The 19,685-nt window shown below is 45.0% G+C and overlaps 1 protein-coding gene across 7 annotated transcripts in view; it reads right to left on the reverse strand.

The window, feature by feature from the left end:
* Slc24a2 (solute carrier family 24 member 2) overlaps positions 1–19,685 on the reverse strand; it is a 224,349-nt gene that overhangs the window by 32,879 nt on the left and 171,785 nt on the right. For all 7 annotated transcript variants that reach the window (XM_036177997.1, XM_036177993.1, XM_036177998.1 and 4 more), the window contains 2 exons: positions 5,617–5,715; positions 1,237–1,355 (listed from right to left, as the gene is read on the reverse strand). In XM_036177997.1, coding sequence (XP_036033890.1) covers positions 1,237–1,355; positions 5,617–5,715 — 218 coding nt within the window. The remainder of the gene's footprint in view (positions 1–1,236; positions 1,356–5,616; positions 5,716–19,685) is intronic.

The following is a 19,685-nucleotide window of genomic DNA, read 5'->3' on the forward strand; positions in this document are numbered from 1 at the left end:
GTGAGAAGCTGGAAGGCAGAGGACACAAGGGCAGCCAGAGCTCAGTTCTCTTCAGATAGGTGGAGAGACTGCCTCTAAATTGCTCTTAGAGATAAAGGACAACATGTAAGAAGTCACATGTTTTTCCCAGAGGGCAGATTGCCCCTGTTGCAGAGCATTTTCTGATATAAAGGAAAGAAGTGCTAGACTACACTGTCTGTTGTCTCGGTTCTCTTTGTGGGTACTGTGCCACAGCTCATTGAGAACATTCGGGGACAAGACTGGCTAGCAAACTTTAGGATGATGCTGTTCAAAGGGTGGTCCTTCAGCCAGAAGCACTGCCATCACTGAGGAGCCCAGTCAGCTCCACACCCTGGGCCTCACTCAGGCCAGCCCTCAAAAGTCAGTATCTGCATTTTATCACGACCAATCTGCCCCACCTGCTCTGAGAATTCGGAACTGTCTTTCAGTCTGTGAAGCTTTGATGGAGAGTGCTTGATTAGATGCAAAACTGGGGCCCCATGCTTTCGAAGTTCTGATTGATCCGATCAGGACAAGACCCAAATATCTAGTAAGCGCCACATGGTTCTGCCCACTTTTTGAGCAACTGTGCTCTAAAGACAGTGCTTGTGGCCGAAGTAGCCCAGGCATTGCATTTAGACATGCCTGAGATGGAGTCTCAGCTCACTCCTCACAACTAGGTAACCCAGTTACTCACTTCATCTCACCCAGCTCAGCTTCCTCAACTGCACGGTGGAGGTACCAATGCCTGTTCCTTCAGCTGTGAGGTATGGAGACAAGCATTCTTAAAGCACCCCACACCACATATGGGCACGTAGTAGGTGTTTGATAAATGCCAGGTATTATTAATTACTTCTAGGAGGAACAGTTCATTGGTTGTGGTTGAATAGCGGGTGGGGCCAAAGAATATTAATTTCAATCACTGAGGTAAAAGATCTTACGGAGGTATAATGACTGTAAGTTTTCTGTTGTTTAGCACTAGCTTTAAAGACACAGACATCAAGCTTTATGATTCATTAGCATACGTCTTTTCATCCCCAGACTCTGAGACACCTGCCCTTCCCCTCATGCTGAGAAAATGATGGCTTAGAGAGGTGGCATGTTCATTCAATGCACACAGAGTTTTCCCTGTGTGAGGCCTTGGGAAAGATACACATACATGAATCAGCTCCTCCTTGGTGTCCACATAGCTGGGAGCTGAGCCACCAAGGCATGTGTACTGTCACAGCATCATACCGGGGCATCTGTAGCTTCAATGCTGTGGGAGAGGTTCCCATTCTGCACAGGTTCTGAAGCTTCACTCGATGGTGTCATTTCGACCTCGGTGCTGGTGCTGTTGGGAAGTTCGATTTTCTCTATGGCATAATTTAAACACAAAGAGAACAATCAGAATCAATGGGCAAAAGGGACCATGTTGGAAAGAATGTTCTAAAATGCTGACCAGAAGGTGAGAAGGCACCTGAGACCTGAGCTGGTGTTGGGCACTGGTAAAGGGCTTTCATCATTTGCCCTGAGCTGCCTTGGGCTCTGGTTTCCACCATACATGACATCACAGGAGGCCCTAACAGCTGCCATATGTGACAGATCATGCAAGGACACAGATACATATCTTTGACATTTAGATACTGACTGTGAGATAGCTGGATCCCCCCTGCAACAGTACACCCCACCCCACAAGGGATACTGGTCAGGGTATCCTGTCCTAGGCTCTGTCACCATTAGCCCGCCATCTTTGCCAGGCCCCCTTTCCTCTGGGCTGGGACACCTCTTCTATGAAGTGAATGGCTCATTGTGGCGGCTGCTTTCAGCTCGAATATTCTCAGTCTTCATGCTACAAAACTGCCATTGCCAGGAGGGGAGGAAGGGGGCACAGGGAAGGAGGATTTGGCCACCCGTCTCTTTTTTACAATCCTGAGAACACTCATAGCACATTCCAAGAAAAGTAAGGGGGAGCTGCGAAAAGGAACAAGGCTCAGTTCTGTAACACTCCAGGAAGAGGGGTAGGGGGAGGGGGAGGGGGAGAGGGAGAGGGAGAGGGAGAGAAGGGAGAGAGAGAATAGATCAGCAAGTACAGTCACGTTTTCCTGAGAGAGCAGAATAGGCAAGGGCCTTGGTTGGGCCCTGGGCCTTTGTAACACTAGGAATCAAATGGACCTGTTTCCATTCATTCGACAGCTTATGTCGTGTGACCCTCAGCAAATGCCTCAACCTCTGTGGCGTTTGGTTTCCTCACCTACAGGACTTGAGTGCTGCTAACAGTGCAGTAACAGGGGCAGTACTCTTGCTGCCCCTTCTGCAGAGAGGTCGGAGAGAGCGCGTAAAGCACTCAGACCAGATCCCTGGCAGAGCCGACAAGCCATGAAATGAATGATCTGAATCTCTGTCACTGCAATTGCCTTTTGCAAGATATTTTTTTCCAGGGCTAAGAGAAGCACCTCCAGGTGACTAGTGTTCAGGCCCCATTGCGTTCAACTGGAACTTAAGTGGGAATGAAAGATAGTCTTTCATTGAGGCTGGAGAGATGGCTCAGCAGTTAAGAGTAATTACTGCTCTTTTAGAGAACTGGGTTCGGTTCCCTGCACCTATATTGGGGGGATCACAACTGCCATTAACTACAGCTCTAAGTGGTCCAACACTCTCCCTACTCTGGCCTCCATGGGCATCTGTGTGTATGTGGGGCTCATGTAGACACACAAAAAATGTATGTAAATCTTTTAAATAAAGAAAGAAAATGAAAGTCATTGGCACCAACTCTGTTCAGTATCAGGAGGCAAGGCTTGTGTGGTGCTGAGTCAGGAGTCAGGCTGCTGGACAGCAGTCTGCTCAGCTGTGCCAGATGTGAGCAATCTCAGGATGTTCATAGAGGAAAGGAAGTGGGTTTTTTTTCTTCTTCTTTTTTCTCTAGCAATTTCTGAAGGACCAAATATTTCTTTCATCAGTACATAAGAAAACAGAGAGTTATGTGTGGCTGAGCATAGTGGCCCACGCCTAAAATCTCAACACTTGGTAGGTGGATGTAGGAGGGTTACCACAAGTTCAAGGCCAGCCTGGGTTATGTAGTGAGATCCTATTATGCCCCCTGACAAAGAGAATTCTGTAAAAATGTTTGGTTTGAAGCAGTCAAATACTGGGAATCCTAGGGAAATGCTCATGAATTCAATTTTGGTATCCTGAGGCACAAATGATGATATGGAAAGTGTAGGAATTGGGGTTTCCCTGATCCACCCATGATTCATAGTGTCTCTGCTGCCTGTAGCCATGCCAGGTTATTTCAGTATGTTTCATTCAGTTATTTAAAATAAAACATAAGAATCTGGGAGACACAAAAGACCTCATACACCTCTGGTAGCAGATTGCTGAGGTCAAACTTGATCCCAGAATCATAGGATCCAAAGGACTTTTAGATGTTCCAGGATAGACACAGACAGATAAGAACCCACTTCACAGGCACAGCCTCTAACTCAAATGTGTGGTGATATTTTATCTGTGTACCCCAATAAATCTTATCTGAGGATCAGAGGAAAAAGCCAGTCACTATAGTAAACATAGAAGTCAGGCAATGGTAGCACACGCCTTTAATCCTAGCATCCAGGAGGCAGGGATCCATCTAGATCTCTGTGAGTTCAAGGCCACATGGAGAGCAGAGCCAGGAGTGGTGGCACATGCCTTTAATCCCAGCACTAACCATAGAGGTCTGTAGGTCTGTACAGACAGACAGGAAGTGACATAACTGGGCAAAGAGAGGAAGTGAGATGGCAGAACAGAAAGGCATATAGGTGTGGGTGTACAGGAAGTAGGTCTCTTTGGAGGCTGAGGAGTTGGTAAGGTGAGGTTGGCTATGGCTTGTCCTATATCTCTGATCTCTTGATTTTTGCCCCAATATCTGGCTCAAGGTTTTTTTTATTAATAAGACCATTTAGCAATTTGTCTTACACAAGTGTGCTTTTAAACCACAGTCTTTACTGTCACAGAAAATATGAAAATAAATCCTGGGATTCCTTTGGAAAGCATAGAGTTTCCATGCACAATCCTTTTGGTTACCACGTCCTTCACTAGCCCTATTAGCAGTGGATTTCCTTGGAGTTATATGTCATGGATGATTAAATCTAAGCCTCTAGTCACCAGTCTGCAAGAGGAGGTCTGGGAATGAACCCAGCCACATAAATCTTCTGTTCTAAGCTACTTCATCCCACAAAAGAAAAACCAACAATTGGAGTAGGAAAAGTAGCCTTTGAAATTGAACCCCAAACTCACTCACACACAGAGCTTAACTAGGCAATAGCTTTCCCCATTGACTTTATAGCACAAAACCAAAACCCTCCTTATTCTAAAAAAAAAAAAAAAAAAAAAAGTTTCCAGGTTCAGGGAAGCAGAGGGGCTCAGGCAGAAACCTGCAATTCATAACCTAATCCTGGTCAGCATTTGAACTCATTCCTGTCCACTTTCTCCATAAATACTCAGTTGACTCTAGTCTGCTCCTTGGCTGAAAATTTTGCCTGGGCTAGAATTCGGGATGATGGGAGAGGCAGGAAGTCTTTTATGGAGTATTTTGAGGGCAAAACTGTTGAGATTTGTCTGCAGATAATTTTAGTCACTTGGGCAATAGCTTCGTTTACAGCATGGATCCAGATTAGGTTAAATTTAGTCTGAATTTAGAATTGAGAGCTATATTATAGTTACAGACAGGAGAAAGGGAACACGATGCCCCAAGTTAAAATAAGATGCCTGAATGTCACAATCTGGTCACACAGGAGTTCTAGAAAAGTCAGCCAAGACAGACCTAGGCTGATTTTGCCTAACTTTATTATTATTATTGTTTGGCCTGTGTATAGATGTGTGGTGGGAGCATATGTGTACATGTGCTCAGGCATGTGTGTGTGGTGTACACCTGTGCACATGTGTGTGGAGGCCAGATGTTGATATCCACTTTATTTTCTGAGGCAGGGTTTCTTGGGGGAACCCAGAGTTTGCTGATTTGTCTAGTCTAGCTAGCTATCTTGCCCTGGGGAGTCTTCTGTCCCTGTCCTAAGTGCTGATATTATTGGTAGGGCGACCACTCCCACCCATCATTTCTGTGAGTTCTGGGCATTTGGACTTAGGTCCTCACAGTTAAGCAGCAAGCCCTTTATCCGCTGATCCAATTCCAAGCCTTGATATTGCTGAATGTTTAAGAAAGAGGAGATGACACGGACTCAAAAGGACTCTGTTGGCGTTGAGTGGTAACTTGGGGGTGTGGGGGATACAGCAAGCAGCATCATAGATATACTGTCTGATCACCAGTTATGGGTACAGAAGTAGGAGTCCCACCTCTGGCTAAACATTAACAACTTGGGTGTGTCTTCTTTTTTTTTTTTTTTTTTTTGGCTTTCTGAAGCCAGGTGCCCGTTACCTCTTGAACAGAATACCTGGTGATCTGGTTAGAATTACTACTCCTCTGTGGACTTCCCTTTGTGTTATTGGTGACATACATGTCCATTCCTGCCCTGTCCAAGGTAGAGAAGAGGGACTCATTTCATTGTTTAGGAAGGATCAGGGGTGCCCACACTGTCTTTCTGTGTCACCGCCCCCCCTCCCCCGGCTTACCCACCAGGGAAGGACAAGGGATCTCTCACTTACCCACATGGTTGGCAGCTCCATTCTGCCTCTCATTCTCATCCACTTGGCATTTCTTCTTGGCAATCTTGTGGAGGATTGAAGCCTTTTCTCTGAACCTCCCTGAAGCAAGAGAAAGTGGCAGGAAAGAGACAGAGTGAGGGGCAGGATTGCCAGGGCAGGGGTGTGGCCTTTCCACTTAGGCTGCTTACAGCAGTGAGCACACACTCCATCCAACCCAAATGCCTTTCAGCCTATACGGAGGGCACTCTCTTACCTCATTGGACACTTCAGCCCGGTTCTCTGAGAGCTGCAAGCTGCTGAACCATAGGGGAGAGGTATGACTTGGACCTCTTCCTCCCCTCCTGGGTGCTCACAAATGCATGAAAACATCAAACATCCCCCCACCCCCACTACTGAGATCCCCAACAAGGCTGAAGATCCACAGCTGCTTGGGAATGAGATGCTCATCCCAGATTTGCTTTGGACAATGACGGGGAAGGAAAGCCAAGCCCAGCAATCCTTCGACTTGACTTTGGTTTTTCAAGTATTTGTCATTATTGCAGCTTCCAAAGGAGTCAGGGACAGACACCGCAGCTCTGCAGATAAGCCGAGTCAGCTGCAATGGAAGCATCCAGGCGGTGACTGATTCCATTTGGGGATTTAGGGCAAAGAATGATCAACCGAGCATGTTGGTGATGAGACACTTTGGGAAAGGTGCTGGAAAAAAAAATACCATGCTCAAAGCAATCACTGTAAACAGCTGTGTCCCAAGTGAAGCGCCTCATTTCTTCTTCATTATTGACATAATTAATGGGTAAAGGCATGGGATAAGCACACAAAATAGGCATGCAAAGTTGTAGCGATTAGGGACACGAAGCACATCTCTCTCTTTTAATCTTTGATTTTCTTCCCTGGGAACACTCAAGGTACAAAAGATTCTCATTTTAAACTGATTACTGCCTAGATTCCAGCATGATGAGTTCCTCAAAATATCCTCAGCCCCACAATTTTCTACTAGGCTTTTTTGTTGGCTGTGTCACCTAGCAGCATATTATCGGGGGGGAATCTTATTCTACTTTTCAAGTTAGAAGCAAATCAAATGTAAATATTTCTCTTGGAGAGTGCCTCCTCCAAGGCTGGGCATGGCAGGTGAGCACCCAGGCCTCTCCCTTCCCCAAGTATAGGAATCATGGCAGGTTAGAATGCTGACTTCTATGATGGAAGATAGAATATGCTCAGAGTGATAGAACACGTAAATGCCTATTTTAGTGACACAGGAAGGGGTCATTTCTGTTCACAGCTTCATTAGCCACTAACCTAAAGCTCCCTCTCTCCTTTTTAAATGTGTTTTGAGCAACATTATATACTTGTGAATTTAAATTTATTTTGTGTTTCAATCCACTGCATTTTTAAAACAGTTTTTTTAAAAATTGGGTAGGGTGTATACATGTACAGCATACATGCAGGGATCAGAGGATGACTCCGGGGAGAGTTCTCTCTTTCTATCATGTGGGTCCCGGAGATGGAAGTCAGGCTGTCAGGCTTGCTGGCCAGCACCTGTACCCACAAAGCCATCTTGCCAGTCCTTACCTTCATTTTCTTATTATCCAAACATGTCAGTCTAAGCAACCAATGTGCTGCATAATTGTGCTCTTAAAGGCCTCAGACGGGCAATGGAAAACAGAAAGTAGGTTGGAATGTGGCTTGGACTATGTGATAGCTAATTTTAATGGCCAACTTGATTGAGTAAGTGCTATTGAAGCTATTCGTCTCCATGACACCCACTGTGTCTGTGAGTGCATTTTCGGGGAAACCGGCCTCATCCCTGACTTACTCCATTGACAGCAGGCCAGTGGAGGTGGTGGCACCATGATAGGTGAGATGTCACTGGAGGAAGACATGTCTTTGCAGGGAATAACTAGATCCTAGCTTTTGCCTGTTTGTTTTTGTTTGTCATCTTCCCCCGCCCCAGCACTTCAAAATGAGCAGCCTTTGCCCCAGGCTTCCATGGCCATGATGTTTTGTTTCCCCTTGGTCCCAAGCAAAAGGACCAGGTGACAGGGGATGGAAGCCCTGAGACCAGGAGCCAGAATAAATCTTTGTCACTGTGATGGAGCACTAACTCAGATGCCACAAGGAATGGGAAGGATGAGGCGATGGGCAGTTGTTCCTTCTGGAGAGTGGGTTAGACCTCTGCTTCTGTTTAATCTCCATGTAAACTGTGGGAAGGAAAGGGGGAAGGAAAGACACTTCGGGGACCAGGGAAAGGACTGGGTAAAAGAGAGCATTGGAAGGAACAGAAAGGAAAAGAAGAAGAATATGAAGAACGCAGGTAGGGGTGCGGCTGCCTGGTGGTGCCCTGTGTGCCGATGCTGGGCACTCCCTGGCTGCCAGGTGGAGTCTTCCCTGAACACTAAGCAGATGGGGAGGGGTCCTTTAGGACCCTGAAACCTTAAGACAAGCTCAAGAAGTTCCCAAGTCATGGGTTTTGTACCCACAAGAGGCAAAAGGAGGTTCTGCAATTTCACTGGAGTTTCTGCTAACAAAAATCTTTCTGCTATCTTGTGTGTGTTTGTGTGTCCACCTTTGAGCTTAGATCACTTTGTAGGTCTATGAAATAAAGAGATCAAACACATTTTAAAACTGCGTATAATGCAGTGAGAAAGCAGACAAGGGTGAGGAAAAAGCAAGCCTGTGTAGACTAACCTAGCCCAAACAATGCCCTCCGGTCACGAATCACAGCGGAGAAGATGCGCTGAAAAGCAGCTCTCACGGATTGTCCATGCTCACAAGATTCCTTCCACGGCTTGTATATGTGTCAGAGAGAAATTATTTAAAAAATGGGCCCACAAGCACGTCCGGTTGTAGTGACTTCCTTTGCCATGAGCATCTTTCAACACTGACTTGGTCATACCTGGTGTGCGCTTCTCAAATTCTGCAAGAACTCTGGCAGACAGCGTGGGAAGCGACGGTGGAGCTGGGGTGTCGTGCATCGTTATCCTGTGTGTTACTTGTGTGTCACTGTTTTCCCAGCTGCAGTGGGGCTCCTAGTTTTCTGTGCCACTAAAAGAAGGACCTGCTCTGATGCCTTTTTCTCTTGGGGTTTTTAGTCACATGTGCAGCCAAGCAAAGCTGCCAAGGCTGGCAAGGAATTCTTGTTTCTTTCCTTCACATTCGTCCCGGACCATCCTTAGTCCCACTGTTCTGACCTGGTGACTATTCTCATTATGAATGCTGATGATGGCACCTTTGTCTGAAGGGATTTTCTCTTGAAGTTGAGTTTTTACCAAGACCCACCTTCAACACTTGGCACATCAGTCCTGAGGGTGGAAGGCAGAGGCCAACCACGGAAGGTCTGCTTGGTTCAGTCTGTTTATGTTTGAGTTTCAGGGAATCCTCTAAAAATCACCTTCAAGTGTTAGGCCCACGTTTAGGTGGGGACACAGAGGGATGGGCGTAAGAAACAACCATGCTGCTTTGTGTCTGTCAAGAAAGAACCGAGACACCTTTGAATACTTTTCAAGGTGAGCCACGGAGTGATTTCTTTCTTTTTCTTTTTCTTTTTTTTTTTTTTTTTAGCCTGATTCAAAGCAGCCTTAAAAATATCCCCTGCTGTAGTGCAAACCTGAAGGTGTTGTCTTTTTATATAGCTACAGAAGCTTGTATACTTAGAAGTCCCGGAAATAGCAAACTCAGCTTGGATCGTGAGGCACCTACGTCAAACCTGGTACACAATTTTAGTAGACTTTAGTCTGATCTGAGATGTGCAAGAGTACCAGCTGAGTGTCCTCACAGGAGGGTGCGTGAGGGGGTGGTCAGGAAGTTTGAGAGGAAAAGATGGGAGCTGAGGGCTTCTTGGGAATGAGAACGAACAGAGAAACACAGCCACCCCAAGCCCTTGGCTGGACACATCAAGCTAAAACAGAAGTCCCATGTTCCACTGTGAGACTACCTAGAGGTCTGTTCAGTCAAGGGAAGTAAACTTGGCTTCTGTCCTGCTGTTAATTAATTAAAACAGCTCCCTTGGAAATCCCTTCACGTTTTCCCCACCAGCCTATAATAGGCAAGTGTCAAAAGGGACCCTTTGGGCTTGTGATCAGATTAGATCCAGACTGTTGCAGCCTGAGCATCGGCAATACAGGAAAAAACAAAGCCACAAAAGAGACAGACGTAAAGGGAGCCAGTCACTTGGAGAGGAAAAGAAAAGAGAGAGGCGGGTAGGAGAGCAGAAACTTGAAAACAAGTCTTTTCAAGTCTCTTTCTATGCTTTCAGTTCTGCCTTTCCTGTCTCTTTCTTTGAAGTTCAGGGCTTGGCAGGTAGCTTCGAAAGCCAAAGGGCACCCCAGGTCCTGTCCCCCACACCCATCTATTGCTTCTTTGTGTTTTCTTGTGGAAGCCCTGACTGGAATAGGCAGACAGGCCCTCCTCATTCTGACAAGGCCTTGGGAGAGCCTAGGTGGTGCCGCCGCCCGCTGTCCCAAGAGCCTCTCTTTCTCTTCCAGTCATTCATCAGCAAATCGGGTGTTTTCCATTTTCACATTATTTCAGCTAATTTTCCCCTCCAGCCCTCATTTCCTGAGCCCCCCCCACCCCAGGAGAAATCAGCCAGCTGGTGTGTCCCCTTCTCCCCTTACCTCTCTGTCATCCTGGCACCCCCAGGGGTAGACACTTTAGGTCATGTTAATCCTCTCTTGGTCGAAGGGTCTGCAGTAGATCTCCAGATCAGAATGAAAGTTTAGGTCCTTACAGTTGCTGGCAAGATTCTATCTAATCCCTGACCACCCTGACCTTGTCCTCATTGCCCCTTCTTGCCCCTTCTTGCTCTGCTCCATCCAGGCTAGTCCCTTCCCTGTTTCTTGTGAACACTGCATCCTTATACCTTTAGGCCATGGCACTGGCTGGCCTGCTCTGAGCAATCAGAGGCTCACTGTTTTATCTTCTGCCAGTATCTGTTCAAATGTCACCATCTCACCTCGGCTTCCCTGAGCAAACCTTCTCTAGCATTTCCTATCTCAGTTTATTTCTCAGAAGCAGCTATCCCCATTACTGTTATCACTGTTGTTTACGTCTTGTTGGCTATGGGCAGAAAAGCTGGGTGCAGACATAGCTTTTTACCATCGTTCCTTCTTGCTGCATTCCCAGCACTCACCACAGCTCAACAAACCTTGTGCTCATGGTCTCAAGGCAATTAGATAAGGATAGACTTCCTTCCTGTTGACCAGAGTCTAACTCAGTCCTCACAGAACCTTCCAAGGTTATAGTTGTAAGGGACAGAGAGATCTCCCAAGCTGAGAACTTTCCAGTGATAACTAGGAGATAACTGGGGTACAGTGCATACTTATAGTCCAGAGAGGAAGGCAAGGCCCATCCATTTGCTTCTACATTCTGTGAATTTCCAGGGCCAGTCCCCTAAAAGAGTCTTTGGGATGGAAGAGGAGGTTTGGAGAGTGTTGTAAAGACCTGGGGAGAAAAGACTGGGTCATGCCCTTCCTTTACTAAGTGGCTCTTCATTTATGAGGGGCTAACCTGAAGGTTTCTCTGTTGACACCCACCCCAACTTTTTCAGAATCATTGTTCTCATGGCACTTGTCCACCAACTGGATATAACCTTGTGTCAGCTTCCTAGACAGATAGCCATTTTCACCAGTAGAGGGCAGACTTCACTGAGAAGGGGCCTTCTTCCCGCATCTTCTATCCCTTAATAATGCCAGGGTTGGGGGATGGAGAGATGGCTCAGTGGTTAGAAGCAAAAATTCCAAGCTCATTAGATGTACATTGCAATGAAACTCTTTATGAAATAGGCAGCCCCGAGAAGCGTCCTCTCAACTAGTCTTGGAAATCTTAAGCAAACCTGAGCTCTGTATTCGGTAGCGTTAGGTGGGTTCATTTGGTGCCCCTGCAGCATTCAGCCTGGATTAGTCACAAGCACTTCAGATTCTTACTCTAACAGTAGAGGGCTTCTCAATGGCTAGGAGGGTGTGTGTGGAAGCTCAGGGAAGAAAAGCAAAAAGGCTCCTTGGCTCTGAGGTAACCTTGCAGCTAACATGGATGAATGGATCATTCTACAAACTCTGTGAAACAGTAATTTCTTAATAGGCACTGGCTTGATTTTTATTCCTTAAAGAAAAATGTTTGATACTTTTTAAAATTTAAAGACAATAAAAACAGGGTTTTGCTCATCCCTAAATCATTTGGCTCAGCATCAAAATCATTTCCCTCATTCTGAGAATCATGATGTAAACAGTTTATTATACTACATTGACATTAATGAAACTAAACTACTATTGTAAACTGTCTTTAGTCAACTGTGAGTGAACTTCATAGTAGAAGTACTCAACATAATTCAATTGTCATTACATTTATAGGTATGATAGTATGAGTAGATCTGTAATGAAGGAGAAAACACATCTGGCCAATGTGAATGTGATATTACAGCCCTGAGCTGGTTACTTCATCGTGGGGAACATGAGTACACTTTTGTAAACACACTGAAATATTTCCAACATTTTACAAATGTTGATATTTAAATACTGACATTTCTGCTTTTAAATCTTTACAGTTCACAGACTTTCCTCTCACAGACATTGTATCATTTTCAGTCTTAGTATCTGCCTCTTCTCTCAAGTTCAAGGTCATGATGCAGTCCCTTTTGGGCCTTCACTTCCTGCTGGCACTGCCCTCCCACCTTCCCCTTGCAGGCACCGCACTTGGAAGACCTGGCTACACTGGTGTGTGCGTCCTTAGCCTCCCATGTTCACACATGAACTCCGCACCTGGTGTCTGTCAGCGTTGCTCCAGGGAACATGCCCTCGTTTATTTTTTGCCTCCATATGACCTGATTTCTCTGTCGCATTTGGCTTCCCAAACCTCAAAAATCATCTTTAATTTCCACAACCCCTGAGGAACCTCTTCAAATGTCAGTCATTCTCAGAGTCCCTCCTAGCTCCTCTTCTTTATTCTCTCTTCTCATCAGAGGACCCTACTACTTGCTACCTGAATGTCCATCAGTCCCAAAGCCTAGACTCTGGTTCTCCAGAAGACTCACACCTCCACTCAAAAGCTTCCCTGAAAAACTCATATGCTCCTCCTTCCTAGGAATCTGCTTCTCCCCGTGAGATCCATGGCTGATGTCTACACTCGGGCGCTCTGCCCTTTGGGGCATCTTAGCCATCTTCCCAGAGCTAACACCCCATCAATGCCAAGACCTTTGGACTCTACCTTTCATTGGTTTACGCTCAGCCTCCTGGGCTGTTGTTGTCTTTAGCATCTTCACTAGATTCCAGTTTTCATAGTGCCTCCTGCATCCCCATTTACCTCCCACATGGCTCCAAGTGCTCCCTACTAAGTGGTTTTTCTTACTCTACCAGATTCCGTCTTAGATATCACAGCCTTCAGGGATCTTTCCTTTATGTCAGCACATTGCTATCTGCCCTATTATGGAGTTCATCAGAGACCCTTCAAGATATTTTTCTGACTCTCTCCCTAGGTAGCACATGGACATCCAGCATAGGACAGCTGTATCTGTCCCCCAGTACTAGACTTGCTCTCTGGGGGTCTGTAGACACAGTGCCATTACTAAAAACAGCAGAGAAGGGGGTGCTAGTGGATTGGTGAGAAGCTTGAATTGTTTCAAATTCAGTTCTCAGTTTACTTTTGGGGAGTGGGCAAGAAAGAAGGAAGCCCAGAGGCACATGGCAGAAGCCTCAGGGGATTGCTTAAGTTCACACTTTTGGTATAATTCCAAAGTTTAGCAGCACTAATAGTTTATGTTGTCATCTTTGAAGTGATGTCTAATGAAATTCAGGGGAATCTGAAGTTTACAAGCCTTGTAGCAGGTCTTTACAGCAATGCTTTAGGAGAACTGGGATCGCTATCGAGGCTGGGGAGCTGATGCTCTTTAGCCTATCAGGGAGCCTGCCCTGTTTTAGGAACTTCATTCTGTGACCATTTCCAGCTGCCAGACAGAGACACGGCTTAGGCAAAGAGGACTCAATGGAGCCTGATTCTTGGGTTTGGATTTCTGAGCTAGGTGGGCCTGCCTATGGAAGCTTTCACATCTGTCTTGGTTTCCATCCCTTGGGTCCTGGGAGACAGCTAAGAGATGACTGGATAAAGAGTCATTATTGATAAGGTGGGCTGCACACCCAGAGACCTGCCAACATATTTCCTAATAGGTGGTGAGATCTTGTCCCAGGCAGCTCATTAAGGCTTGGACCTGGGGTATGTCTCTGCAAACTGGTTTAAAAAGCCAGAAACTAACAAAAACCTCTTTCTGCTGATGAGGGAGTATATCACCCAATGATTTATCTTGATGTAAAGTAAAAGTCATTAGATTTTCTAAAACTTAATCAGCTACAGTCATTATTTTGTGGCTTTTTAAATATCATCCATTATCTGATTTCTCGAGTATAAGGATTGGTGCTTACTTTGAGTTCCTAGTTTTTCTGTTGTTGTTTTTTCCTTTCCTCCTATTTTTCACCCCCTTCCACTTTACACTGCAGTCTGGTACCTGAAAATCTCTCTGGTTTGCAGCAGAAATGCCAACACAGGCCAGAACTAACTCAAGCTGTAGAAGCCCATGACTAAATGAGACAATCCAGTTCATCTTAGAGTTAATCCTAAGAGAAACTCACCATGGTTAAGTGAACATGCCAGCTTCCTTTGGGAACCAATCAATTTTCCCTTCCTTCCTTCCTTCCTTCCTTCCTTCCTTCCTTCCTTCCTTCCTCCCTCCCTCCCTCCCTCCCTCCCTCCCTCCCTCCCTTCCTTCCTCTCATTTGTTTACTTTATGAGCACAGGTGTTTTGCCTGCATGTCTGTCTGTACACTTTGTGTGTGTCTGGTGCCCATTAAAGTCAGAAGAAGGCATCAGGTCCCTGGGGACTGGAGTTACAGATGGTAGTGAGCCACCATGGGAATTGAATACAGGTCCTCTGGAAGAACAGCCAGTGCTCTTAACTGCTGAGCCATCTCCCCAGCCCCTTTTTCTGTCTTTTCAGAGAGAAAGAGACAGAGCTCCATGTGTGTTGGGGGAATAATTAATTTAGAATAACAGTATTCTGGTTTGACTGATGAAGGCGAGGCAGCCTAACATTGTGAGCTCTAGGGATGTCAGGAACAGACAGGGTGAAGCATCCACAATTTGCCTTCTGCTGCCATTGACACCTTCTACATATGCAGTGTGGCAAAATCCGCCTGAGCTTGCCAAGTCTGATCTTTCTGCTTTTACTGCTGACAGTTTAGATCAGGAAAATAAGATGCAATGCATTTGAGCAGCAGATGTATTCTCACAGGAAGAACTCCCTGGTCCCAGACTTCAGGAGGATGGCAGCTTTGCCCACAGGGCTGGGGCTGGTCTCTCTGACAGATCCAGTGCCCGGTACTAGCTGCTTAGCTTGTTATGCACATTTGCTGTTTATCTTCATAAGATCCAGTCCCAGGGAGACACTTGCCAGAATACATTCCTGAAGAAGTCATGGTGAGTTCAGATACTTGTTTTCTGGATGAAGCCCAGCCTTCCAGAAAGCATCTGTTCAAGTACCCCCAAATTCCCTGGCCATGGAAGGTTGGACTGGATGGAGTGAACCATGAACTGGAATGGATGAGACATAACACAGTACTGGAAATGGTGTCTGTGCATGGGCTCCTGCCGTGGTCACTGGAAGGTAGAGAGAGCAAAGGTGCCTGTGCATAGTGAGGATCAGCCTCCCTCACTGGAAGACAGAGAGGTAGCTCACAGTGTCCTCTACAGAATTTTTGTGAGGGTATCAGAAGTCTGGAAGAAGCAAGGAATATGCTGTAGTAGAAACTGGATATTCTGTGTAGGAGGAACTTGTCACTTAACTTTGAGAGGGCAACCATGTCAACTACAGCAGTACCCTGGCTTTAACTCAACTCTGCTAAATGCCCATGCTTCTAAAACAAGTAGTTAGAAGGTAGCTGTACTACAAAGTCTATCTGTTTTGCAATGGAGTCAGGAAACATCTCTCTTCAAAGGGCTTATTTAAATTTTGCCTTTGAGGCTCTCCCAGGCACTGTGAATTGGAGTGTAAATTGGTGCAGCCATTCTGGGGAGTGCTTTGGCAGTGTCTTTCAGAACGTGAGATATTTATGCATACTCTTTGATCTAACATTTCTGTTTTCAGATATTTGCATAATTTGTATGCATTTACATAGCAGCATTTACAATATGGGCCCAGAAAAGGACCACCCAGCATTGTTACAATAACAAAATGAATAAAACAAAATGAAAATATTTCAACTGTTCACCTGCAGGAGGTTGATTGAATCCACCATGACATAGCCATGTAGCAGAATATTGTGCTTCTACTAAAAAAGAATGGGGGATGTCTGAATATGCTAATATAGACAAGTATCCAAGGTATAATTAATAAACAAAAAAACCACATTAAAACAATGAACTCAACGTGTGGGATTATGTTAATGAAATGATTCCTTATTTCTCTAAGGAATTAGGAGGTTATAGGGTAGGAAGGACACTTCCTTATGGTCTTCCTTATGGTGTGTCTCTTTTTTATTTTTGTGTGCATGTAATATCTTTATAAAAATGGTTTTAATGAATTTAACTTGTGAGTAAAATTTTCTGCTCTGGTGAAAGTTTGGATCAGTAATAAAAAGAGACTATAACATTTCCTATTCTTTCAAAGGTCTTGTAGCTGTTCTGCTTCTTGTGAACTGGACCAAACAATACCTAAGGTTTTTACCTTAGGTGTGTGATCCAGGATCACCTACAACTCCGCAGCTTGATCAACTACAAGGCCAGGTGTTCAGAGGTTGGAGTAGATAGTAAGCCAATGATGTCATCCTTCCTAGAGGACAATCATAAATATGAGTGAGAGATATTGGGTGTCCATCATCTGAACACTCTTCTCCAGAGAAGGGGACTTGTATCTTTCTAAGCCAGGTCACTCTGCTTTTGGGGCTATATCTGAGGGGAAAGGTTTCTCTAGGCTGGGCTGAATTTTTTCTCTTTGAAGTGAGGAAGGTTGATTTCTTTCCCTAGTCATGATACTACCACCAGCTGGCCTCCAAGGGACTTGAAGTTCTCCCTCCTGAGAAGATGGACACTGCTTCCCCATGACAAATGGCCCATGGATTCATTAGAAGAAAAAGATGAGAATGTTAGACTCTTCTTAGGGTTAAGCAACATCCTGCCATCTCAGTAGAATGTCTGCATCATCTCAGCATCTGGACCACATCTCCAGATGGCTTTGAACATTCCTACCCTGACATAACCTCCCAGTGCTGAAGGCAGAAAACCTCCACTGTCCTTGACTTCTCCTCTGCAAGTTTTGTTTTCTTTCTTCTAATTCAAACACTATGTACAGAAGCCCCCTTTTTATCACAGCCTTTGAAACAACCTCCCTACTTTCTCCTTGCTGTTAGAACATCTCCCCCAGCCAGCAATCCCACCACCTCTACACCCCGAAGCACTACATAGTCCTCCTTCTAGTTTTCCTTTTCATTGTGGTTTTCCACACCATTACTCCTGCTGCCAACCACAGCAACATGACAACACCACACAGGAGAGCCACCCATAGCACCTTATTGCTACAATTCACACATTTCAAGACACGTTTCCTGTCACTCACTTAGCCCTACACTACCATAAAGCTAGTCTCTAGACCTCATCACTACTGACACCTCCGCACCACCCCACCTTATCTGTCTACCACAGCAATACCCTGTTCTCATGGGGCGACTCATTGCTATTCTCATCTGTTAACTGGCCCTCTGGAACATGATCTTCCCTTGCTTTTTGGGACACTTTCCTCACCTGGTGGCCTTCCTACTTGGGGCTCCTCTTTCTTTGTAGATTCACAGCTTTGGAATTACCAAGGCTCAGTCTGTGGCCGTCTTTTCCCATCTACAAGTCACGTATTAACATCCAGTTGGGCGACTTCAAAGAATATAACTATGACTTGAGAGTTTACATCTATAGCTCTGTCTGATAGCTCTCCCAAGCTTGGCCTTTCATAAGACCCTTCTCAGTATCTCTGCTTAGTTGACTTATGGGACTCCTGAAGTTGCCATGAGCTCTCGATTTCTCACACATAGCTTGCCTCTATCTCGGCTGTCCTCACCCACACATAGATACCTGAAAGTGGGATCATGAGACTTCAAGTTGCCCATCAATGTCTCTTCTGCTTTCATTTCCTAATGACTTACTACTTACTTATTAAGGTCAGTAATTCACCAAGTTTTAAAGAAAATCTGTGTTTTCAGTCTGTCTTGAAACTAGCCATGTGACAAGGCTTGCCTGTGGGACACTAGGTTCATGGGAGTAAATGATGGTGGGGAGAGCAATAGAGGAAGACTAAAATCTTAAGGTTTTATTGAAAAGACTTTCAGAGAAGGTTCCTTGAAATAAAAAGAAAATATCTGAGGAGGAGGGCTATAACTATCTGAGAGATGTGGGGCTATGAACATCTGAGGGGGAGTGGGGCTATGGAATGATTCTGACCTTTTCATCTTCTGGGACTATGGGTGTGATACTGGGGCTTCAGCAGCAGACATTTTGGACCATGAGGTACCTTTAAAGTACCTTAGAGTGTTGAAGCAGCAGGCTGAAGTACTGTGGGAGTTGTTGGTGCTTTTGTTTCTTTGAAACACTGGGTTTTTAGAAAAACCTAGCCACATATGTAGCTTAGGACTCCATGGTTCGTGCAAGACATTAACCATTTTTTGGTTAGGTAAAGGAGCTGTTGGTTACCACGAAACAGGCTTAATTTCATCAGAGCAAGGTCTTCATAATTTTTGTTCTCACTATCACAACTTTTTCTCCCTTACTTTAACTTATGCAAATGGACAATGGTTGATTCTTTTAAATAATGGTGAAACCTTCTCTTCTGCAAATGGTGAGTTAGGTTGCAATGGTTTCAGGACATTATGATGCAAGCAGTTTTCGCCACATTACTGCTTTCAATGATGTTAGTCAAGGTAAACTCTCCAGCTACCCGTCTCTATAAAATGCTGATCTCCAAAGGGCAAAAATGATTACTTATGCATATTGCCTTTGCTTTAAATCCATCATATAAACTGGGGCTTGAGAGAGAGTTGGTCAGTCTGTGATAGAGTGCTTGCCTAGTATGCTTGAGACCTTGGGTTCAGCTAGAAAAAAATTTTGAGCTAACTTTTTCTTTAGTGTATTTGTTTAATTTTTGGGTGGAGTAGGTCTTGTGCCATGGTGTGGATATAGATATCAGAGGGCAATTTGTGATAATTGATTCTTTCTTTCCACCATGTGGGTCCTGGGGATTGAACTTGAGACATTAGACTTGGTAGCAGGTAAAGTGCCTTTACCTGCTAAGTCATCTAATCATCCCTGAAGTAGTTTATACATTTGCATTTAAAGCAATGTTAAGAAAAAAAGTCATGATCAATTTATTGAGAATTCTCCAATGTGAGAATGATATAAAACTTGTATATATGTAAATGAGAAATTAACTATGTGTTATTTTATAGTTTTATAGATTTGAAATTGCTCTACTATGAATATGCAGTATTGTTTTCTGAGGAGACAAGGAGATGCTGTCTCCTACCTCTCTCTTTCCCTCTCTTTCCTTCTCTCTCTCTCTCTCTCTCTCTCTAGCTGAGGTCATGGAAATACAACAATTAGGCCCATTAAGTTGAATTTCCATAAATGTCTTGTTCCAGAAGCAAATACAGTCCCTGGGAAAAGCAAAGCTCACTAACCTCTCATGCTTATAAAGTGCTCTATTAAGGGAACACACTGGGCTAGGCAGCTTATCATCTTGGGACACAGGAGTGAAGCTGTGGAGGCAGTGTTTGATTGGGGCAGGGCTGGGGCTTCTGGGACTCTGCCTGCTCTAGGTTCCCAAGGCCAAGAGCTCAGGCTTAATGGTTTACAGCCATTATCGCTCATGTCTCCCACCAGGCATAAGCTCCCAGGAAGATTATCTTTGCCAGCCACAGGTCCTGATCCTGCCCTAGCACCATGTCCATCTTCATGTTGATGAATAGATGTCTTGGGCTATCACATCTGTTGTGGGTACTTTGTTACAGAAACAAAAAGAAACTGGTGGTGGACACTAAGACTTTCACTCCATG

The sequence above is a fragment of the Onychomys torridus genome, chromosome 2 (genome assembly GCF_903995425.1).
Source record: "Onychomys torridus chromosome 2, mOncTor1.1, whole genome shotgun sequence".
Taxonomy (NCBI): Eukaryota; Metazoa; Chordata; class Mammalia; order Rodentia; family Cricetidae; genus Onychomys; species Onychomys torridus.